At 54.6% G+C, this 27,361-nt stretch overlaps 1 protein-coding gene across 6 annotated transcripts; it reads right to left on the reverse strand.

The window, feature by feature from the left end:
• Positions 1-920: 920 nt before the first annotated feature.
• On the reverse strand, positions 921-18,400 carry TBKBP1 (TBK1 binding protein 1). 6 transcript variants are annotated; one of them, XM_057717166.1, is made up of 10 exons: positions 18,291-18,400; positions 16,128-16,387; positions 15,604-15,726; positions 15,273-15,377; positions 14,045-14,225; positions 13,265-13,440; positions 13,006-13,067; positions 4,412-4,530; positions 3,468-4,192; positions 921-2,441 (listed from the first exon to the last, which is right to left on the reverse strand). In XM_057717166.1, the coding sequence occupies exons 2-10, from the start codon at positions 16,350-16,352 to the stop codon at positions 2,313-2,315; spliced, it is 1,845 nt and encodes a 614-aa protein (XP_057573149.1). In that variant the 5' UTR covers positions 16,353-16,387; positions 18,291-18,400; the 3' UTR covers positions 921-2,312. The 6 variants fall into 6 exon arrangements, with proteins under 6 accessions (XP_057573149.1, XP_057573151.1, XP_057573150.1 ...); XM_057717168.1 differs by having other exon boundaries at positions 18,327-18,391; XM_057717167.1 differs by lacking the exon at positions 18,291-18,400 and adding an exon at positions 16,769-18,137.
• Between the last annotated feature and the right edge of the window lie 8,961 nt (positions 18,401-27,361).

Raw genomic sequence — 27,361 nt, forward strand, 5'->3', positions numbered from 1 at the left:
GATGTTCCAGAAGCTTCTTTCCCAAGGCTTGTGAGAAACCATGTCCCATAGGGATGTCTATTCTCACCTCCCCTGGCATTCAGGACTCGGCTGCAGATGGAATCACGGTTGGATAAACTTTTAGAGGCCAGCGATAGCTGTTAACTGCAACAGAGGAGCAGGGGAGGCTGGGCCATCTCCCCATGGCGATCTGCACCTTGACACAATGGAGAGGCACCGTTAGCCCTGGGTCTGGAGCTGAACCTCGGGCCTTCAATGAGCAGTTGCCCCTGTCTTTTATTTTTAAGTGAATCCTTGGCCAAAAGGGTCACGTGGAAATAAAAGGCACCCAGAGCTGTGAGAAAGTAGCTCAGGCCCTTTCTGCAGACAAGAGGTCCCAGCCCCAGCTGGGGCAGAAGTCACGGGTTCACGACCTGGCTCTCACCTCGCAGGCGACAGGACTTTTCAAGGCAGCTACTGAGGCTGGAACCCAGCCCCTTCCTGCTCTCTGATCCATAACATAGATCCAAATGTTGCTTCCTCTGTGAGGCCCCAGTCTGGTTCATGGCACAAGAAATCACTGGATGAAAAAATAGTGCTACTGATAAATGAATCCCCAGGCTACAGAACCTCTACCTGCCAGATCTGCTGGGAGGGAAAATTCATGAGCTCCTGACCCGCTCAGGGCTGGTCACGAAGACACCCTCTGCTGCTCCCTACCTGTTCCAAGTAAAGTCACGTCACAAGTCACCTGTAGCCACTCGCATGCCTGCATCTCCAGAATCACCTTGGAATGTGGGTGCCCCGTGCGTCTCCTACTTGCCCAGTGCCCACCCTCCCCTGGTTGTGGTGACTTGAGATAGGTTTCCAAGACCTTCTGTTACAAGGGTTTCCTCCCCACCCCAGCCACAGAGGGCACAGACGGAGCGCAGATGGAACAGGTAAGTTTTATTTGGACCTTCAAACTTGTTCAGAGAGCTCAGGGGCCCCACCTCCCCTCTTCAGTCCCCCTTCCCATTTCCCCTCTCTGGGGGGACACTCAAGGCACAAGGCCACGTGTCTCTGGAGTCCTGGCCCCTTCCCCGCCTGACACACCCCCTCACTCCCCTGCACTGACAAGGAGGGGAGGGGTGTGAGGAGGTGCGGGACCTGCAAGAGTTGGATCAGGATGGTACATGCACGGACAGTAGCGTCCACCGCCCCCAGCCGGGCTGAGACCCGGGAGAGGCTCGCCGTGGAGGGGGTGGATTCACCGTGGGGCGGCAGGCTCTCGCCGTAGGAAGCTCCCCGCCTCCGCCCTGGGGACCCCCTGGCCTCCTGCTTACCCGTCCTTCTGAGGGTTCGACTCTGAGGTAGATTTCACAGAGGGAATGTGGGTCGTGGGGGTGTGGGAAGGGAGTTAGCTCTTTTGAAGTTAATCTCCACAGCACCCTGGGCCCATTCTCAGGTTCTGGCCTGATGACACCCACCCAGCGAACAGAGGCTGAGTCACAGCCGGGCTCCAGGGCACCTGTGGTGTCCGGGCTTGAGTGGCGTCAGCACAGAGGGAAGCATCTGCCTTAACAAGCTGTGCCTTGCTGCCGGGGGCTCCAGGAGGAGGGCACGGGCCTGGGAGGCTGGCACAGAGAGTTCCCTGGCCTGAGGGGCGTGGCGCCTCAGGGCAGCCTCTTTAGGCTGGATGCTCCCAGTCCTCCGGGGTCCTCCCTCTCCTCGCCCACACTCCCTATTCCCCAGGGTGGGCAGAGGGGGAGAACAGGGCTGGCCTGCAGGGAACGGCAAGAAACAAGATGCCTCCTTCCCCCAGTGGGGGCCCATGCCACGAGCCCCCACCTGGCTGTGGGGTGGAGGAACTGGCATCCGTGTGCAGGGCAGGCTCTGGGGCCCCACAGGGAGGCGCTCCCTGCGTAGAGCACAGCCTGAGAAAGACGGACATCTGGGGACGGGCTGGGGGGGGCTCCTGCAGTCTTCTGATACCCTCCCCTCCCCCAGGCCCAACACTAGACACCTTCTTGGACCCAACTGTTTGAGAACAGAAAGGCAGAGGGAGAGGCGGGGTGGGATATGCCCCTTCCCATCCCAGCCCTGATCCCCCCCTCCCCAGCAGAAGCCAGGGAGCTGTGGAGAGCCTCGGCTGACCTCCTGGGAAGAGCCAGGGCTGAGTGGTGCCTGGACCAGGGAAGATGGCACACACGTTGACTCGGTAGCTAGTGGAGGTATCTGGGGGTCGCAAGGGGCAGGGGCCCCCCACGAGATTCATGCAGCATTCAAAGTGAGTGAGTGTTTGAGGGTGACGGGAAAAGGCGGAGAAACAGCCAGTGGGTGGGGGAGGCACCCTAGATCTTGCTGTTCTCCAGGTGGGAGTCAATGTGTTTGATGAGGGCATCATCCGGGTAGCCGACAGGGAAACCCAGCTGGCAGAGGGGGCAGCTGCGGATATCAGAGCCCACTGTCTCCATCAGCAGCTGTGGGGAGAGAAGAGAGTCATTTACGGTCCACAACCCTCCCTCATGGTCCCCACATCCCAGCCTGCCCTTTCCTAGGACCTAAAGCAGGGAGGGCTGCAGCATGCAGAAGGCGTCTGGGCACCCCTTCTCCTGCACTACCCCCTTCCTCCCCCTCCCTGACCTTCTACCAGTTCAGCATCCACTCGCCTGACCCGGGGGGAACAGTGTCCCCAGGAGGTGTGAACGGGGAGGTGGGTGTGCTGAGCCACCAGGGCATCTGCGGTACTGAAGGAAGCCAAGACCCAGACATGCCCTCAGAGTGACTAAGACACAACTCTCAGATAACTCAAAGCGATGGATCATCCTAAACCATGTATGACCCAAAAATAATGTTCTGTCTGGCTCTGGAATATATTTTGGTCCTTCCAGGTGGCAAGGGTTGGCTCTGACATCCAGGAAACTCATTATTTCAGTGAAACGATACAGCCCTGAGACAGGGTTGTCTTCTCGGACAGAGAGAAAGGGGCAGGGACTCTGACGCCTGATGAACATAACTGGGTGAGCAGGCCTGTTCCTTTTCCAGACCCAAGACCCACGGCGTCAGCATGGCCTCCATCACCAAGTAATAGCAGATGTTTACTACTGAGCCAGGCACTGTGCAGAGTGCTTTGGGCTCACTGCCTCCCTCTTAAGAACTCTCTAATGGAATTAGATAATAAATCATCGTCCTCATTCTGTAGATGAGATAACTGAGAGTCGAAGAAGATAAGTAACTTGCCCGAGGCCCCAAAGCTACTAAGCGGTGGAGTCCAGAATCAAAGCCAGGACTGTCGCTCTGAAGACCGGGCCTTGAACTGTGAAACTGAGCAAGTTTTAATGGTGCAGCCCCAATTCACACCCACAAAAGGCCACTGGAGAGAGGCGGGACGCGGCGCCCCGGGGAAAGGGGTGGTGTCAAAGGAAGGGAGCCCCGCCCATCAATCCCGCTGGAAGAGGAGGGCGGGGCTGCCCGGGGGTAAGGCGCGCGCATACGCGCCCACTCACGTTGATGGACGGCCAGGACTGCGCGTGCTCGTGGGCGTAGGCGGTGGCGGCAGGCGAGTCCGGGATGGGAAAGCCCGCGCAGAACGAGGCGCAGCGGATGGCGCCGGCCTCCGGGCTGGGCGGGCTGGCGGGCACGGCCCACTCCTCCTCCTCCGACGGCTGCTTCTCGAAGCGCAAGCGGATGCCCTCGAACGCGCGCCGCGGGCTGAGGGGCCGGTCGGGGCCGTAGAGCTCGCCGCCGTAGGCCCGCGGCTTGGGCAGCGTGGCCGCCTCGGCCTGCAGCCACGGCGCGGAGGCGCCCGCGTAGCCCGCGCCCTCCGCCATCTCCGAGTAACTGCGCCGGCCCTGGAAGCCGGCCTTCACGTGGTGGCTGGGCGGCTTGGCGTAGGCGCGCTCGGCCAGCGTCCTCTCCCCGGGCGGCGGGGGCGGCGGGGGCCGGGGCTGCGGGGCCGGGCAGGCTGGGGGCCCCGGGGAGCGGCGCTGCGGGCTGGGGGGCTGGCACGGCGGCGGCACCGGCGAGCGGCGCTGCGGGACGGGCGACGGGCAGGAGGGCGAGGCCGGCGAGCGGCGCTGCTGGGGCGAGGGGCACGGGGGCCCGGGAGAGCGGCGCTGGGGGACGGGGGACTGGCACGGGGGGCACGGGGGCGCCGCTCGGGCCGGCGGGGAGTGCGAGGGGCACTGAGGGGCCGGGGAGTGGCGCTGCGATAGCGGGGAGTGCCTCTGGCCTAGAAGGGAAGGGGGACGGTGGTGAGGAGCGAAGACGTCAGAACCGGGGAGCCGGGGCCTTGCCTGAGACCAGTGCCCACCCGCTCTCCTCCGCGCGCGAGTGGAAGAGGCCGGGGCACGGGGGAAGGAAGTGCAGGGTGGTTCCAGGTCGCAGGATGGTGACCATAGCTACCCTCTCCCCCTGGGTGCAGCTCCAGGCCTCCCCTGCCCCGTCTCACCGCCACTCCGAGCCTGCTCCTGCAGCAGAGTCCTCAAGATCCTCCCCTGCAGGGAACTCAACTCCCGAAGCCGGCCCAGCTCCTCTGTCAGCTCCGTGTAAGCCAGCGCCAAATTCACCCTGAAGGACACCCAGTCAGCAAGGTCAAGGCTGGACCCCCAGCCTGCCCTGACCCTGAGGTCAGAGGGCAGGGAGCGGGAAAGAGGAGAAGGGAAGTGGGTTTACTGTCACAGCTGTGGAGGAAGAACTGCCTCTGCCCCAGCATCTGGCCCTCCCCTCCCAGGCCTTCTGACCTCCGGCTACAGAAATTCTCTTGGGCTTTAAGGGCCACCTCAAATGGAACCTCTTCCAGGGAGCCTCCTTGTCTTTCCAGTGAATCTTACCTGGAGCTAGGGCAGTGGTTCCCAGACTACCGGCTGGGGATGGAGAGCTCAGTGATTTCAAGGGTCCCCTGAATCTGTATATTCACTGAGCATTGTCTGTGGCCTGCACACATCTCATACAGGTATGTGTGAATGTTTTTCTAATCTGTGCAGAAGCTGTGGTGACAAATAAAACAGATTCATCAAAAAGCTGCGCTGAATTTATAGTAGCTTTCACCACTGTGAATTTTCTCAAAGAGCTCATACTGCTAGTGTAAGTGCAATCTGTGTATTGAGGGCAGGGGGTGCCTGAGGAGCCCTCGCCTTTAAAAGATTAGGGACCACCGTTGCACAGCCTATGAGGAGCCCCATTCCATAAGTGAAGACATGGCCTCCTGGCTTGGCAGCGGTGCCAACTGATAAACCTGAACCCAAGTCTGCCTAGTTCCAAGTCCACTGCTCTTGCTTCCACCTCAAAGCTGCCTCTGAGCTCCTTTCAGCCTTGCAACTCCCAGGATCACGAGGGAGTCCTTTACGTGGAGATCTTTATGGACAGCTATTGTGTACTGCACACCTACAGGCACGCCACTCACATTAAGCACCTAACAAAAGTTGCCTTGTTCTGGAACTTCACTGGGAGTTCTTCGGAGGTGGGGTTTGTATCACTGTATTCACATCCCCAGCATCTTGTCCAGGGTCTGGTACCCAGTAGCTGTTCAGTAAGTGAATACTGAATATTGAATTGAGCCTCTCTATCCATTTTTCTCTCTTCCCTTTTTTTCCCTCCCACTTCCTGCTCAGGCCTCCTGGGCACCCACCCTCCTGGAGCTGGGAGAGACTTAGCAAAGACTTCAACCACTTCCTTTCCTCTTCCTTTCTCTTCGGGTCCCCCTGACCCAGAATCATTCTCACATCACCCCTCCCCTCTCTCCCACCCCAGCGTGCACACCCCCAGGGAGCTTCTCCTGGGGTCCTGTGAGGCTCTGCCTTGGCCTTGGGTCACTGCTTTCATCTCTGGTCTGGGCTTGGACACAGCCTGGGAGGCAGGGGATTTTGTTTCCTCAGATCTTGCCCCCTCATCCAATCCAGAAGGGACTCTGGAACTGTGTGGAAGTTGGAGCTGGAGGGAAGTGGCAGGCAGCGGCTTGGCCACTCCAGAGGGATTTCCTCACAGGGGAGGCCCTCTTGCCCCAGTGGCTGCAGGGCCCTGGGCAGCAAGGGGAGGTGGGTAGGGGGGAGTTCTCCAGACCCTGAGGGCCCTGTCCTCATCCCGTGGTATTGGACATGTGAGAGAGGATGTATGTGGATGGGAGGGGGTGAAGGGTGGTGTGAGACCAGCGTGATGAGTGTGAGGAACACTGTGAGAGTGTGAGAGTGACTGTGTGTGTGTGTCTGACCCCGGAGAAGAGGAGGGGAAGTCGTGAGGTTAGGGCTTCAGAGGGCAGGAAAAGCCGAAGCGCAGAAGGTGGATGATGACTGAACTCCCTCGCTCTCCACTCACTGGCTCGCCCTCTTACTAATCCTGGGGCAGAGCTGGGCAGACAGGTAGCGACTCCCACGACAAAACTATTTTTAACCCATTTGGACCAAAGCCAAATTATTTCAAACAGGCTGGGATTCTGGGGGACAAGCCCACTTCTTGAGGGAGAGTGCTCTCTACCAGTCTGATGGTGGACGGCGAGGGACAGGAGCAGAGAGGAAGGAGTCATTTTGGGGACCCCTTGCCGAGGTGCTGCAGCTTCTCTCCCATCACATCTCAGCCGTCATGTGTCCCATGTTCCCCCACCCTCTTCTTCAGCATGGGTCTGTGGGAGGAAATGGCATCGCCTTCATTAGACTGGGAGGTCCAGTCTGTGTCCCACATTAAATTGGGGACTTCCCAGTGGAAGACTCCCCTACTTCAAACCGAGGGAATCTGAGGGCAGGAGCTGCGTCTCTCCCCCTCACATTGGGGGCTTTCGGAGGACTATGCTAGCCTCTCAGCAATGGGAGCAGGAGGGGGCTCCCGGCAGGGCACTGATGGATGGAACATCCCCTCTGATGGAGCAGCCAGTTTCTCTCCCCATCTGCCTTCACGGCTGTATCTCAGGTGACAGATACAGGTCGTCGCCTTCACACCCTGCCTCGGAGATCTCACCTGCCACACGCGGTTGCCAGGCCCCATCTCTCCCCTGCTTGCCTTCCTCCCCTTGTCAGGAGCTACCCCAGTTTCCACCGTCCAGCTCTGGGCACCCGCCTCGCAGCAAAACAGACAGGACAGCAGGAAATGGAAGGGAGAAGGCCCTAGCCCAGAATGCCCAGCCCCTCTTCCAGCTCTGACCCTGTGTCCTCCCGGAGCTCCCGGCAGCCCTTGCAACGACCTCTGAGACCCTGGGCAGGGGGGGGGGGGGGGGGACCTGACCTCCTGATGCCCCATGGCCCTGTGGAACCTCCCCCTTCATTGGGCGTCTCTTCATCTCTTCCTACCTCAAGATGCGCAGGCCCGAGCTGAATACGCTAACGACCTGGATGACTCACATTAGAAAACACTGCCAATTCAGTGGAAAAAAAATCTCAACTTCACAACACAACCAAGAGTTGCACACATGCACCTGAATACACATTCTACTTCCTGGCTTCCTGGCCCACACCTGAGTGCTATTTTCCGCCATCATGGCTGTTTGGGAAGGAAGGGTCAGGTGAACCACAGCAGATGGCTGCATTCAGGTGCTTCTTCACTGCTTCAATTATGGAAGAAAGTTCTGTCTGAGTCTCTCAGAACTTGGGAAGGACCCAGGGAGAAAAGAATCATAAAGAATCTGAATGAGCCCTTATCGAGGGCCAGGCATTGTGCTAAGAATTTAACCTTCACAACCACCCTACAGTGTTGCCACCCTTATTATCTCCATTTTACAGATGAGAAAACTGAAGCTTACAGAGGTTAAGTCACTTGACCAAAGTCATAAAGCCTAGTAATAGTGCAGTTGCTGGAATGGGAGCTCCAGTCTCCTGGACTCCAAAGTCGAGGCTACTGACCACTTAGCTATCCACTGCCTTCCAAAAGGATCAGGACAGGGGAGAAAGGAGAGATGGGAAGGCAGCAGAAGGGAAAGATGAGGAGAGGGAAGAGGCTGGGGACCTCCAAAGTGGCCTGGGAGCCCTGAGCATCACCAGCCCTGCCCTGGGAGGGGAGAGGAAGGCGCTAGATGTGCGTGGGAGTGGAAGGACAGAGTTTATATTGAGGCCGGTTCAAGGTCATAGAGCAGTGGTGGCACAAAGCAGGGATTCAAACAGGCTCTTGGCACCTCAGCCTGCTGAGCTGGCACCTTCAGAAGAGCCAGAGTGCAAATGGCAGTGCTGGCAGGAAAGAGGGCTTCCCGCCGCTGCAAACCTTTCCACCCTTTGTTGACTTATCCTTTCATTCATCCTTTCCACGAATAACTGAGGGAGCTCAAAAATTCATCTGGAAACAATCGTCAAAAATTCATCTGGAAACAATCGTCTTCCGTGTTATTGATAAAGCAACTGAGATGAGAACGGTTAGAGACCTAAGCATCTACCTCCGTAAAAGCCCTCTTTTTGCCCCAAACCAACTGGGAGACGTGGGCTTCTGAGGGCAGTGTCTTCCCGAGGGACGTTCCCTGGGTGCCCTGTGCTGTGCTGGAGCCTCTGTGAGGATGTGGGTTTGGATGCGGATGCAGCAGGGTCGAAATTCAGACCAGCACTGGGTCATGGGATTAGAACTAGGGATGGCTTCAAGGTCAGGATGAAGGCTGGGGTTGAGGTCAGATGAATTCCTTTTTGGTCAGGACTGCAGATGCAGCTGGGGTCGGGATGAGGGATAGGGTCACGGGCAGGGATGGGATCAGTGTTAGGGTGGGGACCGGGGTCAGGAGCAGAGCTGCCATGTGGTCAGAATCCCAGGCTGACAGCATCAGGAGGAAAACAGAAATGAGCATTCCCAGCCCCTCCATCCTTGCCCACAGCTGCCCCCCAGCCCCGCTGCCCCCAGCCACCTCACCACTGCGGGGGAATTCAGGGACCAAACTTTCCACCACCCACAGGCACACCCAGCGTTAGTCTTCCCACCCGGCCCGACCCTCAGGGAGGGGACCACAGGCACCGGGCCGTGGAGCGGACTTGAGGTTGCGGGCCATGGGGAGGAGGAAGTCGCTTGCAACAACCCAGCGCTCCACCACTTCCTTTCAGGCGCCTTGAGCCCCTTCACTCTCCTCGACCAGCTATGACTTGCGGTCCACAGAGCCCAGCTCTTCATGGCAGCCCCTGCCATGCTTCCAACTCAGCCAGATGTTCTGTGTCTAGAAAGCCTCCCTAGATACAACCAAACTGAGAGGCTCACGGCAGGGCTGGGAACCAGAGTCCTCATTTAGGCTGGGGGTGCCCACACATCCCAATTTGCCCAGGGCTGTCTTGGTTCACAGGAGTCACCTGGCACAATTATTAACAGGGCCCCCTTTCACTTTCAAAAGTGATCAGGTTTGGTCAACACATCATCTGGCTGCCCCTCATGTAAGGGCCTCCTATCTGGACGAGAATGTGAAGCAGAAAAACACCACAGAGGTACTATCACCTCATCTGCTCAGGACCTGCCTGGTATGTGCACTTAACTTCTCTGATTACTTAACTTCTTTGTACCTTGGTTTGCTCAACTGTTAAAGGGGACAATACTGTCATACACTTTTTGGTGAGAATCAAATGAGATTTTCTGGTAAACTGCCTCACACGGTGTCTGGTGTGGATGAGGACTCAGGGAAGTGCCTAGGAGACGGGTGGAGAAAGGAGGAAACCAGTTTTGATCGTTTTTTGGAGATACCAGCTCAATGAGTTTGGTTTGAATGAGGGGAGGATGTGGAGTTCCCCATCGAGGGAGAGAGCGTGGGTAAGAGCTGCTCTCTGCTTCCCTGGCAGGGAAAGGGTCAGAGATGGTTCAAAGCCCACCAATCCTTCAGACCACAATTAGGTGGGCGTGGTGGGCCCCAACTTCAGAACCCCTCCCCACCCTTGGGGAGCCCCAAGGCTGCAAGGGCTCAGGGCTGAAGGAGATTTGAAAGAAAGGAAGTAGGGAGGGTGAGAAGCGTGAAGGGGGAGGCCCTGGGCCCGCTGGTTCTGGGGCATGAGACTAAGCTCAGGGTACACGGGGGTCTCCGACTTCCGTCCTGGCCCCCCCCCCCGCCACTGCCCTTGACCTCTGTGCAGAGTTTCCATCCTCTCTCTCCGAGTTCACACTTCTCCCCCACCACTAACCGCAGCCCACGCAGAGGCTTGTGGGCGGAGAGAGGGGTGGGGGGTGGGGGGGGGCGGAAAAGCACCCAGGCTGCAACACTGAGCCCCCCACGTTGGGGAAAAGGCCTCTAGTTTTCCCCCTCATCACTCGTACTGAACCCCCATCTCCTCACAGGGTGCTCCCCTCATGGATAAGCCCCTTGCCTCACTAGTCCCTATTCCCCTCGCTGAGCCCCCTCAAGAAGCCCCCCTCTCCAAAATCTCCCTTCCACCCTCAGCGCTGGCCACACCCTCAGGAAGGCTGCACTCGGGACCTGTGACCCTGAGCGGGGCCCAGAGGGGAGGGGGCCATAGGTTCTGCGCCTCTCACTTGGCTGGGACCCTCCTGGGCATCCTCCTGGGTCCTTAGCCCCTGTGCATCCTCAGCAGCAGGTGGTCTCCACTCCCACCTCCTCCTTCATTATTGTCTTTGGCCCCCGAATCGCCCTCAGCAGTTTTTCCTCTGGGGCAATTTGTCCCCCTGGGCACCGACCACCAGATGCTGGGCTGACCAAATGGCAGGGAAATCTTGCCTGGAGGTTAGATCTGGAGGGTGGCAGTCTGGTCTGGTCTGGTCGGGGCGCCCATTTTCAGAGGAACACTGATTGCCTGGGCTTGCGAGCCAGGGGCTGGGATGGAAGGGACTGGAAGCCTTGGGGCTGGGGCTGCCTCCCAGGCCTGCCCCCTCGGCACTGGGAGGACTCACGGAGGGGAATTAATAGAGGCAGTGGCAGTACAAGCGAGAGTATGTGAACAGCCAGGACTCCCACAGTAAACCTGGCCACCCTGGAGGCATCCACACTGAGACGAGGGAGCACCTCTCCGGGGTACACACGGTTCCCACAGAGGAGTTGGCTGGGACTCGGGAACCTCTGTAGCTCCCTCTTCAGCCTTCACACCTCCACCTGGATAATCCACCCCTGCCGTCCTCTCCTAGGAAGGTCCACATGTAAGATTCCCACTAGCCTGGAGGGTTAGGCAGAAGTAGAAGGAAAAGGAGGGGCTGGTGGGGGAAAAGGAGCTGAGAGCAGGTGACTGAGGCCTCCTCAGGTGGGAGGACAGGGGAGGGAGCACTCGGGAAGCAGCGTATTACCAAAAGGAGCCGAGTTTATAAGAAAATAAAACTACCGGGGGAGTGAAGACTTCCTCTGAGAATTAACTCTTGCCAACCTGGGGCTGTCCAGAGATGCCTGGCCTGAAAGGAAGTGTGAAGCTGGGCAGGCAGGGCCTGGCTGGCTCGGGGGGCGGGGGTAGATGTCCAGGAGGCCCTGAGGCAGAGCCCAAACCGTGGAGACCGAGGGGAGGAGCTGGAGGTCACCTCTGGTAGGACCAGCCCCAGAGCAAAGCTCAGCTCCCTCTGGCCAAAGGGAGAGGGTGAGGCAGGTGCCTTGGCGTGGGAAAGGAAAGGGGCTGTTCTGGCCAGAATAAGTGGCATAGCATCTGCAAATGCGTCTGCGGGAGGGCTTCTCTACTACTCACTCACTCACGTGGCCCCTTGAGAGTCACCACCCTTTCTCTGCCTCCCCCATGTCACCTTCTGCTCACATCTCTCAGCAGTGATGGCCCTCTGAGCCTGTGAGGGAAACCTGGGGCCAGAGAGGTGAAGCTGGCAAAGCTAAGCTACTCAGCATCCCAGAAGGGGTCCCTGAGATTCGAAGCCTGGCTATTCAGATTTCAGCCAAAAAAAAAATCCTCTCTCTAGGTTCAACCAATTGAGGGAGGTTTCACTGCTGGTCTTCTAAGAGGGAGTTGGATTCAGTGAGCCATAAAGGGCCCTACAGTGTGACTTTAGGGGCAAGGATTCTAGAACGTGTGTGTGTGTGTGTGTGTGTGTGTGTGTGTGTTTTCCGGGTCTGGGCACACGGGCTAGAATGGGCTCTGAGCCCACAAGCTAGGGTGGACCCTCTCTGCAGAGGCCCCTAACAGCTGAGGGGTCCCACCCATCGGTCCCACAAACTGGGTTCTCACTCCCCAGCTATCACAGCTCCACCCAGGCCCTCACCCCAGGGTGCAGAGGGAGGTGAGGGGTACCCCCCAACGGGCCAGAAGCTGGGAGGAAGGTGAGGAGGGAGCCTGCTGGGAGGAGGACCGAGGGTCCTAGAGCTGGGTGTGTGGTGTGGTGGAGGATGAGCTCCTGTCCTCTCTGGGCCTCAGTCCTCCCCTCCAGTATAAGCAGGGAGTCTGTGCTACACGCCTCATCTTGGGGGAGAAGGCTTAGGCGGAAGAAGGTTTGTGCTCTATTTCTCAGAAAGTAGGAGAGGATGAGTTGGGGTGCGGATGTGAAAAGCACCAGGCTCACTGCTGCCAGGCTGCGCTCACCCTCTCCCTGGCTGCCCAGTGCTGCCCCAGAGGCCCTGCTACTGGGCTCCCCAGTGACATAGCTCCCTCCCACCTACTGCTGCCTCTCTTGAATGGCAGGATCCCCAAGGGACACCCCAGCATAATATGTTCTAATTCCCTGCCTGCTGCTGTAAGAACTCAAGGAAGCCCGTCCTCTCCAAGCCTCAGCTTTCTCTCTCCTGAGATAGGAGATGAGGCACCACGAATCCTGAAAGAGACTGTCTCCTTCCTCCTCGTCAGGGAGAGGAGGGTTAACCCAACTGGCTGGGCCTTGTTACAGGGATAGAAAATGGGCCCCAGAGAGGCCCCAAAACTAACCAGAGGACACAGAACACAGCAGCAAAGCTGCTGAGGAAGTCTCTCTCAACCCCGACACCTCGAGAAGACACAGGCCTAGGTGCCAGAGGAAAGCAAAGGGAACCTCCCAGAACCTGAGTATCCCCAGAACCTTACCTCCTTCCTCGGAAGGACGCAGAGCCACACAAGCAACCTAAACTCCTCAGCCCTGACAGCTTGGAAGAGGGGTCCCCCAAACAATGTGGAGAGGGAGGAGTGAACCAAAGAGGGACCGTAGGAAATGCCAGCCCCGGGGTGCAGAGATTAAGAGAAAGAGGACCACAGAGTGACTTACTGGTCATCCCCAACTCTTTTCACCCATGCCATGTCCCGCTCCGACTGGTTGGAGGCCAGATCCTAAGGGAAAGATTGAGCAGTCAGACCCCAACCTCACCTTGCCTGGACTTCCCTTCTTTACCATTCCTAGGGCTGGTCTGGACTCAGTGAGGAAGCCCCAGATCTCTAAAGTTGTTTCCAGCAGACCCCAGACCTCCATGGAGCTCTGCCGGTGCCAGAGCAGGGACCCGGGGTCAGCACCTCCCCCCGTGTTTTACCTGGGCCCGGGTCTCCTGCAGCTGCTTCAGCTCCCCCTGCAGCCGCTCACACTCGGCCTGGAGCTGCTCCTCCCGAAGCTGAGCCCCCCGAGCCTCTCCCTGCGCAGCCTCCAGAGCCTCTTCTAGCCGCCGCCGCTCCAGCTCACTCATACTCGTTGTGGGGCCCGGCCAGCCTGCTGGTAGAGGAAAGGACAATGTCATGCTGGAACCAACTGCTGGGCACCCTCCACCCACTCTCAGATCAACACAAAGTAAAACAGGTGAGAACTGCAGCATGAGGGATCCAAGAGAGACAGCCAGAGGGGAGATATCCCAGGATGAAAGAGATACCGCTACTGAGGGCAGAGGGGAACGGTGGGCTGAGCTGCTTTTCCTAACCTTCCTGGAGGCCAGGGGAGAAATAAGATGGGCTCTGGAAGGGTTTCCCTGGCCAGATTTAAGTCTGCAAGCATCCTCAGGGGCCTCTCCTAATCGCAACGCTAGACAGACAGGGGGACTCTGGGTGGGGTCGCCCTCTGCTGGCACATACGGGAATTGCATGGGGGAGCCTGGGAGTGAAGGAGTTAAGGGCGGGATGTCAGTGGGAGGAACCGGGGTAATAGTGGATGCCCTGAGGGGACAGTTGGTAAGGAGAGGTGAGGTGATTACGGGAGAAACTTAAGACATTATAACTGGGTGTTGACTATCAATCTGAAACGCTGGAGGTGTCCAATGGTGTTGGAATAGGGGGCTGGCTTGGGGACTTCGGAGTTTGGAAATCAGGGGTTGTTGAGATCTCACCGTGACTCAAGCCAGATCCTCCTCTAAGTGCCAAGTAGTGCAGGTCCAGATCAGCACAGGGCGGGGCAGGGGCGGGCGGGGGGCTCAGGCTGGGGAAGGCTGCATCCCGGAGGCCTTGTTGCTGCTGCAGCTGCTGCTCCAAACCACAGATCTGCCGCAGGTGCGTCTCCACCAGGGCCCGCTATGGGGGGAGACAAAGGGGTGAGGATCTGCACCAGGCCAGGGCACCCCTGTGGGCCCCCCAAACCCAGGGCTCCTCCATGTCTGGGTATCCATCACCCCCCTAAACTGAACAGAGGCCCCAGTTTAGGCCCCAGGTCACACATCCCAACTCCATCCTCTTAAGTGGCCATGAGTGCGAGGTCTCCTCTCCCAGCAACTGCAATGCAGATGTTTCTGTCTTACTGCCCCATGCAAGGTCAGAGTTAATGCCTCTTCCTTGTCAGTAACACGCAGAGACACTTATAAGAACACTCAGCCCCCTGTCCAGACACTGGCACCCCCCCCCCCTCCAGGAGCATGATAACTTCCATTTGCATATGTGACAACCACTCTGGGCTTCATCTACCCCACCTATAACATGGGGCTAACCATACCTACCTCTTAGGTAAGTTTGTTACAAGGATTAAAATGAGTAAATATACCTAGAGAGATAAGAATGATGCCTGGGACACAGTAAGTGCCATGTAAGTGTTTGTGATTGTTAAGTCAAAGCATTTTTACTCGAATGCCCACCAGCTCAGCAAGGTTGTTCTTATTCGCCTCACTTTTCAAAGGCAGGACAGAGGCTAAGTGACTTGCCCCAGGTCACAGCTAGGAGTCAGCAAGAGACCACACCTCCTGATTCCGACACCTGCCCACCTGCTCACACGCATGGCCATATCCAGACTCAAAATCACACATCCCAGCAGGCCCATCCCAGCAGCCACAAACACTTCCGGTCACCTCTGCCCGCACCGACACAGCCTCCTAGCGCAGTGCAATAGGCACAGAGTCAGCCCAGCATTAGACCCAAACATACACAGACATTCACGATATCCTACAGGGCTATTCACACAGTCACCTCCTGTCACTGCATGGCCACGATGTACAGAGTCACAACCTGCATGGCACACACAAGCCCACTCACAAACGGACACTCACAGACAGACACGAACACAGTGGGGTGCCTTCCACAAGCACACAGCCAAGGTCACACCCTCAAGCACCCAGGCTCTCTGGACCTCACCATCTCTCCCAGTTCTGTCTCCAGGTCACTCTTCTCCACGCAGAGCTTCTCATAAGCCTGGATCATCTCCCCGAGCTGTTCTTCCTGCTCCTTATTCTTCTGCAACTGGATGGGGCCCGGAGAGGGTGGAGTGCAGCCACAGTCAGGCCCATCTTGACTTGGGGGCGGAGCAGCACTCTTTGCCTCCCACCCCCACTCCCAGCACCCAGTGGAGGGGCAGGAGGAGTTGCAGCTGGTTCTAGGGAGGACCATGGCCATCTCTGATCAAGGAGACAGAAGGCCAGAGGCTGTGGAGGGGTGGATTGGAGCAAAGAGCTCAGGGAGGGCTCACCTCATGCTGGAACTGGTTGAGCCGTTGCTGCAGGCTGACTTTCTCCACCTCCAGCAGGGACCCATCCTGGATTTCGTACAGAGAGAAGCCGTGCTCCTCTCCAAAGTCATTGATCAGCGGGTACTGTGGGTGGGGTAGGCCCTCAGGAGAGCTTCAGCCTCGCTGTGTCCCCATCCCACAACCTGCCCCAGAGTCCTTGCCTCTCCTTCCCGGCTCCAGTGGGATCTGTACATCCCGATTCCCACGGCCATGTAGGCATCTCCCACCAACCAGATCTTTTTTAGATCCAAGGTCCAGAGCTCCAAAGCGGATCCCTCTTGATCCCATCCTGATTGGTGCTGGGCTCTCCAGAGTGCCCATCCTTTCGGAGCAGCCACATCCCTCATGAGGGATCCTCAAGTTCCCAAGAGACTGTACCCTGACCCTTCTGTTGGATCCCTGGAATCTCTGCCGGATCCTCAGTTCCTGCCGCCCCCTCCCCTGCCACATGCACAGCCAGACCCCCGTCATCTCCAGGTTCTGACCTTAATCTCGTAGACTTTGAGGCGGCGGCGGAGGGTGGCATTCTCTCTCTCCAGGCCCCCCAGCCGTTCCTTGATGTCTCCATAGGCTGTGATCAGGGCAAAATGGGAGGCAGAGCACATGTCCCCCCCCAGCGAGGGGTCTCCAGGGGCATCCAGCCACACCTCACTGGGCCCCAGGGCCTCCTGGGTCAGGATGCTGATGTCATCCTCAAACATGGACTCCATGGCAAGGGCCTGGGCCACAGCCCGCCCTGGGCCTCCTGGGAGAGCAGGAGCAACGGTGGAGAGGGTGGCCCAGAGCTTGTCCCTGATACCCCTTGTCCTGGCCTGAGGAGCTCTGTGGCCAACTGAGATGCAGCCTGGTCCTTCCCCCATGTCTCACAGCCCCCTCCCAGACCCATCTTCTCTTCTCTGCTGCCTTTGGAGGAAGGGGCTGGGACCAAACGCAAGGAAGACTTGCGGGGGAAGTGACAAATAGGGACAAGTAACCGAGGCCAGCAGCAGGGAAGGGCTCCTTCCGGAACCCAGAAAGAACTGTGGACAGGAGAGGGCTGCCTTCCCAGCACAGGGGGCCCAGATGGGGCCTGCCTTGACTCACTCCTCAGCCCCTTCTCCACCCCAGGCCTTACTTCCCCAAATACCTCTCTGCCAAGCTCCTCATGCCAGGCCTCTGGCACCCCTGGCTCCTCCCTAAGGAAGGCCCAGTGCATCTGAGAGGGTCAGCCCCAACACTGTCAGCACATCCTCTGCTGGGCCCCCGCCCAACTTCCTAGCTTCCTCCTGTAGGATCCCAGAGTTCAGGAAAAGGAAGTTCCTCCCCCACTCACACCGGCTTTGTGGCAACCCTCCAGGCCTCCCTCACCCCTGACCTGGGACCCACAGGAAGTCCTCGGCTGAATGTCTGAGGGTACAGAGAGGAAAAGGGGGCTCTGGGAGAGGGCCAGGAGCAGGTGAAGAGGGCTGACAGAGAATTCCAAAGCCCAGCCCGTTTTCCCGCACACACAGAAACGGGGAGCCCTGAGAGGGGGCAGGAATGACTCAGGGCTCCCGAAAGAGTAGGCGAGGGGGTGCGTGCGTGTGTACTTCTCCTGGCCCTGTTTATGAATGTGTGTCTGTGGTTGGCATGTGTGGGGGGAGTGTGTGTGTCTGTGAATGGGTGTAGGTGTGCCACAGTCAATGAGAGCCTTAGCAGGGCTGCGGGCGGGGGTCGGATGGAGTGGGGAAGTGGGCCGGAGGCCGTGTGTGTTTGTGTGTGCGTGTGTGCACGCGTGCGTGAGCGTGTGTGAAGGGTGGGCACGTTCGGGGCCGTGTGTCACGTGAGGCACTATGGGAATGTCCGAGGTGTGTGCGCGGGAGCGTGTGTGCCCGGAGGAGAGGGGGCTCCCGAGGTGTGAGTTGAGGCAGTGGGGTCCGCTGCCTCCCAGAGCCGGGCAGCAGGAGCCCGGGGTGGAGAGGGCTCAGGCCCAGGCCCCAACACCGCCCCGCATCAAGTGCCAGGGCAACGCGTGTGACCGGGTCTGAGTAAGGAGTGTGTGCGCGTGTTTGTAGGGCTGGCCCCACCTTTAACCCTCTCCTCCCCAGACCCATCCCCTCTGCCCCAACTCCGCCCGCCCGCGCTCACCACACCCCCCGACCCCCGGCCGGCCACCTCGGGCCCAACCCCACTCGCCGGGGCTCTGCCCCCTCGGCGGCCGCGACCCGCGATTGCTTCCTCTGCATTCTCCCCTCCGCCCGGCGGCCCCGCGCGAGAGCGACGGCAGGCGCATGGGGAGGGGGTGCCTCCTCGGCCCCGGGCCCCTTCTGCGGCCCCTTTAAGAGCCGCCCTTTAAACCCCTTTAGCTCGGCCGACAGAAATTGTCGCCCCTCCCCTCTCGGGGGCCGAGGGCAGGCGAGCCCCCTCCCCCACTGCCAGCCGAGCCCCGGGCCCCCAGTCCGCGGGCCCCGGGCCGGGGAAGGGGCTCCGGAGGCGCTGCGGCCTGAGCAGCGGCGGAGGAGGGGGAAAAGGGGAATGCGGGCGGCCGACGCCGGACCCTTCCCCTCCCCGCCAACCCAGCGCCGGGTGCGGGCCAACCTCCCGCCCCCTCCGCCGGCCCACCCCGCCACCCCCGGCGGCCGGCCCTGGGCGCCTCTCCCCTCCCCCCGCCCAGCCCTGCCGGGACTCACAGCCGCTGCCGGTTCCTGCTGGTAATCGCAGCTTACCCCCTCTGCCTGCTCCCTCCCCAGACGGGCACCGGTGCCCCCACCCCCTGGCACCGCGCTCTGCTCTCGCCCTGTCGCCGCCGCCGGGTCTCTCCCCACCCCCCACCCCTCCCCCCAGCCCCCCTCCCTCGCTCCCGCCCCGCTCCTCCTCCGCCGCCGCCGCCGCCGCCTCCTCCTCCTCCCCGGCTGCTCCGGGTTTCTCCGGCCGGGAAGGCGCCCCGGACCCCACCGCGGCCACCACCACGTGGCGAGGGGCGGCCGGCCCCCGGCGTGCAGCCCCGCCTGGCAGCGCTCCCGGCGCCCACCGGCTCCCTGCCGCGCGGCCCGCGCTCCGCGCCCCCTCCCCGACGCCTCCCCGCGCAGTGTGGCGCGGCGGGGTGTGTGGGGGCGTCTGCGGACAGCGCAGAGGCTCAGGTGGTGCTTTGGGATTCGCTTTGGGGCTGTATATTCTGGGGAAAGTGAGGTTCTTTATTTGGATTGTTTTGGTCTTTGCTCTTTTGAGAACGAAAATATTAAACCTACTCTTCATTGCTCTTGGGAGAGGGGGCATTGCTCGAATAATAAATACAATGACCTTAGGGTGCAGTTGGAGAGATTAGAGTTAAATCAGTAACTTCTGTGGAAGTGAGAGTGAACTAAGGAGATCAAAGTTCGTTAGGAAGGGGGACAGCTTTCCTCTCCCACACTCTATCCCCTCCCCCAACACACAGACGCACCCACAGGCCAGCGAGATGAACAAACAACAGATTTCACCCTTCTGCAAAGATTATTTGAGCACCTGCCAAACTGCGGGGCAGGAGTCACCAGTTTTTGCCACTTTCCCACTGTGTGACCTTGGGCAAGTTACTTAACCTCGCTGAATTAAATTGGAGATAATTCCTGAGCTGGGCAACCGTGGCAGAGGAATGGGGATCAGAACTAAAGGTGCTCTGTGAATCCTCAGGGGGTGTTAATGAGTCATTTTGGTTATTCCCTGGTGGATTAAAAAATGTGGGCAGAGGCATGGTCATCCTGGCTGCAGGTAGGGAATGATCAAGGGAAACTCTGGAGGACTCTGGCTAACCCCTGACAAGCCAACCCTGGGAAAAGGGTATAGACTAAGTAGAGGGCTTTTGGTAAGCTCAGTATTTAGCTTGAAGCCTCCCATCTGGAGAGAGGGTTCAGGCTGCTGGGAACCTGAGCATACCTTTTTGGCTCCTGGAGGAGGGGGGTGGTGAATCTGGAAGGGGCAGGAGAAAAGATTTCTTGCTTGCTGTGAGCTTTGAGACGCAGCAGCAGCTCCCATTTGGCCCCACTGTAGGGAGAAGATTGGGCTGGAGGGTGAGCTCCTCCTCCCAGGAGAGCCAGCAGGGACCATGAACTCTTTCTTTTCAAAGAAAGGGATTCTCACTGGCTCCCTTCCTCCTCCTCCTCCTCCTGCTGCTGGATTCCCTTCCAGTCTCTCCTGCTAGCCTTTTACAGTCCGAAACACTAGCTTTCTCTGAGCCATGTGGGACAGCCCACTTACCCTTTATTTTTTTTAAATAAATAAATTTATTTATTTATTTATTTATTTATTGGCTGCGTTGGGTCTTCGTTGCTGCACATGGGCTTTCTCTAGTTGCTGTGAGCGGGGGCCACTCCTCATTGTGGTGCGCAGGCTCCTCACTGTAGTGGCTTCTCCTGCTGTGGAGCACAGGCCCTAGGCTTGTGGGCTTCAATAGTTGCAGCACATGGGCTCCATAGTTGTGGCACACGGGCTCAGTTGCTCAGTGGCATGTGGAATCTTCCCAGAGCCCATGTCCCCCGCATTGGCAGGCGGATTCTTAACCACTGCACCACCTAGGAAGTCCCCCACCTACCCTTTAGATATGAAGGCTACCTGGCTGGAACATCTGTCACCTCACTAATCCAGAGGGCTGGGCAGGTGTCATCTTCGTTAAGGCTGCACAGGTTCTCTTCTAAAACTCTTAGAAGACCAGGCAAAAGATTGGAGCCTGGGCTTAAAGGTAGTGGGGTTGTCTCTGCGGCCTCGATGAGTGTGGACTTGGCCATCAACTGGACCTGAAACTGGCAAGCCTTCCCTCACTGAAAAGGGTAATGGGTCCAGGTACCATCTAAGTATACACTCTACAGGATGAGTCACCAGCTCCTAATGCTGCTGGGCTGCCCAGGGTCACCCAGCAGAACACAGCCCAATGGTTTATCCAGGATTCTAAGCAATTGGTAGCAAAGGCCCAACAGAAATTATGCCTGGTTCAGGTGCCCCCAAAATATCTCCCTGGAATCTAGACCTGATCTCATTGCATTCTCCCTGTTTCTGGTTCTGTTGCTTGTTTTGGACAGACAGTTCTGAGAACACGGATCGTATCCCATCCAGCTTCATGTCCCCAGATGCCCAGATAGTACCTGCTCACTATACACTTATTTACTCAACAAAGATTTCTTGAACACCTGTCATGTGCTGGATGCTGAGAATACAATGATGAGCATGTCCCTGAGGGACAAACATGTCTCTCCTGCCCTCTTGGAGCTTATATTCTAGTAGAGGAGTCAGACGAAGAAAAAAGATTAGTAAATTAAACAATTATAAATTGTGATACAGAGTAAAAAGACACAAGGGGCTACAATAGGGAAGAATTGCAGGGGGATCTGCTTTAGATAAAGTAGTCAGAGAAGATCTCTCTGATGAGGTAACGTTTAAGCTAAATCTTCAAGGGTAGGAAGGAGTGTTCCTGGTTGAGTGAGTAAGTGAATGAAGTTGTGGGACTTTGGATGAGTTGCCTCACCTCTCTAGGCCTGTTTCTTCATCTGAGAAAACTGGAGATTGGTCTGAATTCTTTCTAAGAACCCAGGGTGTTATCTGGACTCATCATCAGACAAAGACAAAGGTAAAACCCAGGGTCCTGGTGAAAGGGAAGGGCTTGGTAGGGGGAGATGAGAGGAGAGGAGGGAATGTGGTGGAGGGCTGGTCAGGCTGGAGTTGTGAGACATTTGTAAATGACATTCACAAGTGCTGTGAGAGGACCTGCCTCCAGTAGTTACTGGTACTAGAGACTGTGCAGAAGCAGAGCCCAAGTCACCCCTGCATGTTTCCTCCTTGGAAACCATGGACTCTTGCTCTGGAGAAACACTTTATCTTTCCTGTCCCATTCTTGCCTGAAAAGAGTAGGAGGAGGTGGCATTAGCAGCTGGCAAAAAGATTGAATCAAAATAAAACGCAGATGACTCAAATAGAATCAGGCAGGCAGAAAAATTGATTAGACACATGTGACAATGCAGGATCCGGTTGCCACCTTAGCCCTCCAGTTCTAGACCCTAGAAAATTAGGGTTTGCTGCAGAACCATCCTGGGATTCCAACTGTAGCTGCTAGTCTTCCATCAAATCAGAGGTTTGGGCAGTGGTGGACTCATTCCTTCCCCAGATCCCCCAATTCCTGTGGAGGTAACGCACATCCTCCAATCAAATTTGCAAGGTTTGGGTGGAAAGTTCATGACTATTTGTGCTTCATATTCTCCACAACTATGTTCATTTCTGCTATCTCCCGAACAATTAAAAACTAGTATACAGGCACACCTGTTTTTACTGTGCTTTGCTTTATTGCACTTTTGAGATACTGCGTTTTTTACAAATTGAAAGTTTGTGGCAACCCTACATCGAGCAAATCTATTGGCACCATTTTTCCAACAGCATTATTTTTTTTTAATATTTATTTATTTGGCTGTGCCAAGTCTTAGTTGTGGCACACGGGATCTTTAGTTGCGGCATGCAAACTTAGTTGCAGCATCTGGGATCTAGTTCCCTGGTCAGGGATTGAACCTAGGCCTCCTACACTGGGAGTGCGGAGTCTTAGCCACTAGACCACCAGGAAGTCCCCCAACAGCATTATTTTTAAATTAAGGTATGGGGGCTTCCTAGGTGGTGCAGTGGTTAAGAATCCGCTTGCCAATGCAGGGGACACAGGTTCGATCCCTGCTCCAGGAAGATCCCACATGCCGCAGAGCAACTAAGCTCGTGTGCCAAAAAATAAATAAATAAATAAATAAATAAATTAAGGTATGTACGTTGTTTTTAAAGACATACTGCACACTTAGACTATAGTGTAAATGTAACTTTTTTTAACTTTGGCCACGCCACGCACCATGTGGGATCTTAGTTCCCCCACCAGGGATTGAACCAGAGGCCCCTATGTTGGAAGCCCAGAGTCATAAACACTGGACCACCAGGGAAGTCCCTAAATGTAACTTTTCTATGCATAGGAGGAGCCAAAAAATTGGCATGACTCACTTTATTGAGATATTCACTTGATTGTGGTAGTCTGGAAAGGAACCTGCAGTATCTATGAGGTACGCCTCTATTGAATTTTTGAATACTTACTATGTGCTATGCATCAGACACGAGCTCCATGGGAAGGTTTTATTTGCTTCATTCACTACTCTATCCCTAGAACCTGGCACATAATTCAATAATTGTTATTGATGTTAATTTAATTAATGCACTGAGGTCCTGTGCTTAAAACTTTAAATACATTTTCCTTCATTGAGATCCCTATTTTGCAGATGAGGAATCTGATGATGAGAAAAGTTGAAGAATTTGCCCAAGGTTATACTGTAAGGACTTAGAATATTTTAAAGGGCAGGGCTCAGAAAATAGCAGGCATTGCTCGTTGCTTTGAGGAGCTTGTTCATACGAAGCCATTTCTTAATTCTCTTCCTCAGGATCGTGCCTCTCTGCATCCTGAGCTCAGGCCGGGAGCCAAAGCTAAGATGTACTTTGCTTTCAACAAGAAGGTACGTTTCACACAAATAGCTGAGCTCAGGAACTTACGGCCTAGGAGCACCTGGGAGAGGGAACAGCTCAGGCCTCCTACCCGCGCTGCAATGCCCAGGATTGGCTGACGGCACAGGGGTAAGTCAGATGTGGAGCTTACTCAGCAGCCTGTGGCCCTTTGGGCCACCAGGCACCAACATCCATTCCTGCCCCCCAGCCCTGGTTCCCAAAAGCTTCTAGCTCAGAGGGAAAATGAAGCAGAAGTGCAGGGAGAGGATTCAAACTCCAGTTGGGTGGAAAGTTGGCTTTAGGGAAATATACCACCCCCCACCAATCCTTGAGTAAGTTTGATAGTTGACAAAAGATTAAAAATGGACCTCATTATAGAATTAAGGCAAAATGACTTTGCCATTTAATTCTAAAACCCCTTCATCCAGGGCTCTCCCTGCTTGTTATCTGTAAGTTTGCTGGGAGCAGAGGCTAATCTGCTCATCCTCTAACCTGGCATAGCACACAGTCTGCAACAGCCCAGCGGGACAAGCAAAGCCTACAGAGTCGGGACTGCTTTGCTAACCCATGTGACTTTGGGCAAGGTTCTTGCCCCTTCTGTACCTCATCTGTGAACGAGGGCTAAAGTGGTGCTTTTGTTATAGGGTTAATGAGGGTTACTTTTATTATTCTATATAAGATGCTTATTACAAGCCTGGCATCTGGTAAGTGCACAAAATCAACACTGTATGACTATTGATTAATCTTGTTCCCATTCCTCCTATTAACCCAAAGTTAAAAGGCTAGCCTGAAGTCATCCAGCAAATGAGGAGGGTAAGAGCCAGGTGCCCAAGTCTCTTGAGGCTCTGCCATTCCCATGTTTCTGGATGCTCTCTGCCCTTCAAAGGCTAAGTGATGCCATTTCAGAAACTCCCTGAACTGTACTGACATGTCATTATTTGAACAAATATTTATTGAAGATCTACTGTATGTCAGGCACTGCTCTAAGCTGGGGAAAGACAGTCAAGGTCACCAAATTTGGAAGGGTTCATTATAGTTGGGAAAACTAGCAATAAATAAGCAAATATACCCTTAGATGGTGCTGTGAAGGAAATGGATGGCATATCATAAATACGTACAGCATGGTTGCTTGTTTTGTATTACTAAGATACTGACAGCATCTGTCTAGGACAAATGTGAGCAAAGCTTGGGTCCTGGTATCCGACAGACCTGGGTTTGAATTCGAGCTCCATATGACCTTGGCCTGATGAATTAATCGTTCTGCCCCTCATTCCTGTATATTCCCCTATACAGGAATATGACTGTTAAGGCTGTTGTGGGAATTAAGATATAATAAAACATATAAAATCTTAGTGCTTACTGTTTTCCACCTAAGACAGGTAAAGCTGGAATCCTTGGTGAGGCCAGGTGTAACTGTAGCTTTGTACTGTGCGGCCTTTTTCAGTGTTTGTTGAGGAGGGGGTGTATGGGAACGGGGAATTACTTGGAGAACTGCTGGAAAAAAAATTCTTAGTAGTTCCTCCTTACCATTTGATAATGAACTGATAACCATTCTTCCCCTAAGTATACCTTCAATGGAGAAATGTTCTTGCCATCACTCAAAATTTAATGCAGTCTAGTAAGAATTATAAATTACCCTCTATAATCCAGTAATCTCCAAAGTTGGGTACAGAAAGAAAATATTAGAACTCCTATTTATATTGATTTTTTTCATATAATTGCTTTTTAATATCTATTTTTGTGTCTTATTACACAATATATGGGTACAGTAGTACAGGTATATAATTTATCAATACATGGGGGTATGCATGATCAAAAATTTCTTACTGACGGGGTGTGCAATCAGAAATGGTGAAGGCCACATGGAGGCTAAGGTAGGAAAATGAAGGTCAGCCCTCATTTTGCTTGCCCGACGTAAACTAACAAAGTGCATTTTTTTATAAAGTAGCCTGCAGGCATCTCACTGTACTAATAAACAGCAGGGTGAAGGAAAGGACCCAGTTTCTTAATCTCCAGTTCATGTCCTTTCCTCTACAAGTTTCTGGGTGGGGGTGGGTGGAATTAGAAATTAACTACAGGCTCCAAACTAATATCCAACCTTTGGATAAGCCATTAAATAGACCAGATCATTAGCCTGAAAAATATGCACAAGTCAGAGGACATGCTCCAGCAGTTTCAGATCTCTCTGGACAGGAAACCTCCTCCATGTAGTCCTTTTTCACTACCTCATTTGTAGGAAATTACTTTTCATTCACTTCCCATTGTACTACGTAAAGTTTGTTTTTAAGACAGATGTGTCCTTCCTCTCCCCAACTCACACATCTATCACCACACACACCAGCTTCTTTCAAACAACTCATTTCACCTCCAAGGAGATGACACCATCTGGAACCAAAAATGAAGCGGCAAAATGTTGAAAATAAAAATAAAGCGGACTTTATTTAGAAGATAAAGGTGGTGGTATCAGTTTTGGTTAATAAAGCTGGGCTCAAGTGTTTTAACAGGTCTTTACTGCCATCACAGACTGGCATGCCAAGGGCATTCTGAATGCCAATTACAGATTGAAGTTGTTTCAAAATCCAAGATGCTATCAAAAGCTGATAGAGTTTGGATTTTTCTTAAGGTTGGACTAACACACTTCTTATATATGAGTGACTAGATTACTTGGTTCTGTAAATGAAAACACTACACTGAGCAATTCCCCTCCTCCACAAGTCCATAAGGCAATGTTGCAGTTGCCACTGACAGCCAAAATCTCAACATTTCAACAGAGGGGAGCTGAGAGGAACTGGGAAAATGAAAAGCAAAATTAATAAATGTAATTGTAATTGATGTAGGCAGCTGCCACTTGTGGCAGACCGAAGCCTAGTCTGATGCCTATTTTTTTCACATTTGCACTGACATCTTACCAGACGGTAACTACATTCGTGAAGGAATGTGCCAAGAAGACTAGAGTGGGGAAGGCCCAGACAGTGAGTGGACAGAATGCATTTTGCATCCAGTTGCCTTAGGTGGTACAATTAAGGACAAATACCCAGTGGGAAGACCCACTAGCCAAAGGTAACTAGAAAAGAGGATAATAAATGCATAACCAGTGCAGAGTAACTGTGAGGCACCAAGACCACAATCCAACCAGCCCAGTTTCCTCCTCTCCATCACTGAATGGATCTGGGAGAAAGCATTAATAACAGCACTTGTCAACTGCTTCCCTGGAACAAAACATGACAAAACACACGGAAGGTTTTGTTTTCATTATGGTTCTCGGTGTACTTTATTCTCCTGCTGTCTAGCTAAGCAGCCCACACAGGACAGAAATGGGTAGCACTGAGGAATGATCAGATTTTTTTCTCCCCAATATTCCTGCCCCCTCCCTAAGCCCTGACCAACCCTTATCAGGAATGGTTAGTGTATTATCCTTTCCCTCGGGGAACAACTATATTTAAACAAGGCATTAGAGGGCCAGGTCTCTTCCTAGGGCTTAGGAGCTGGTGCGAGCTCTTTATTCACAATGGAGCGTCTTTCCTTCAAACACCTGGGTTTTTTTTTGTACACTGGTTCATAGATCGGCACTTGACTTTGAACCTGGCACCAAAAGGCACAATATCTGATACCCTGTACAAGAGCTATTAGAGATGCTGCCGTATGGATGGGCAAAACAGAGCCAATCCCACTTATGAATGGAAGGCTTCAACAGGGAGTTGGCAAAGAGAAAAATTTAAGCCCATATTTTTTGCTAGAATGGAAATGGAAGTGGGAAGTTAAGGTCTTGTTTTTTAATCCTCCAAATACCAGGAAGCAACTAAAAAATCTTCCTTGGTGCTTCTGAAAGCAGCATATTCAAAATGCCAGCAAAAACTCCTAATAACTGCAAAACCAAAAGGGGATCAAAGCTCATCAACATCCCTCCTTATTGCTGAAAGAGTCTAAAACCAAAATTCAGGGTGCCCTGTTCCCTTGTAAAAGGGAAAATAATTGTCTGATTTATCATTATCACAGCACATCACACTTTAAAAAAATATTAAAGCGTGTGACCAGGGGAATGTTTTGACACCATTTTATTAATCTTCAACTTCAGTGGAAAAATATAACCTTTTTCAAGTGCCATTTTCATCACAAGAGTTTTAACATATATATGTGTGTGTATATATATTATCTGTGTATGTATGTATATATACGCACATATATATTTTTTTGTTTTGATTACTTGGTTTTGAAGTGCAGCAAGAGACCAATACCGCATTATAATCAATCAAATAAAAGAGAACAGAAGGCCAAG

The sequence above is a fragment of the Hippopotamus amphibius genome, chromosome 17 (genome assembly GCF_030028045.1).
Source record: "Hippopotamus amphibius kiboko isolate mHipAmp2 chromosome 17, mHipAmp2.hap2, whole genome shotgun sequence".
Lineage (NCBI taxonomy): Eukaryota > Metazoa > Chordata > Mammalia > Artiodactyla > Hippopotamidae > Hippopotamus > Hippopotamus amphibius.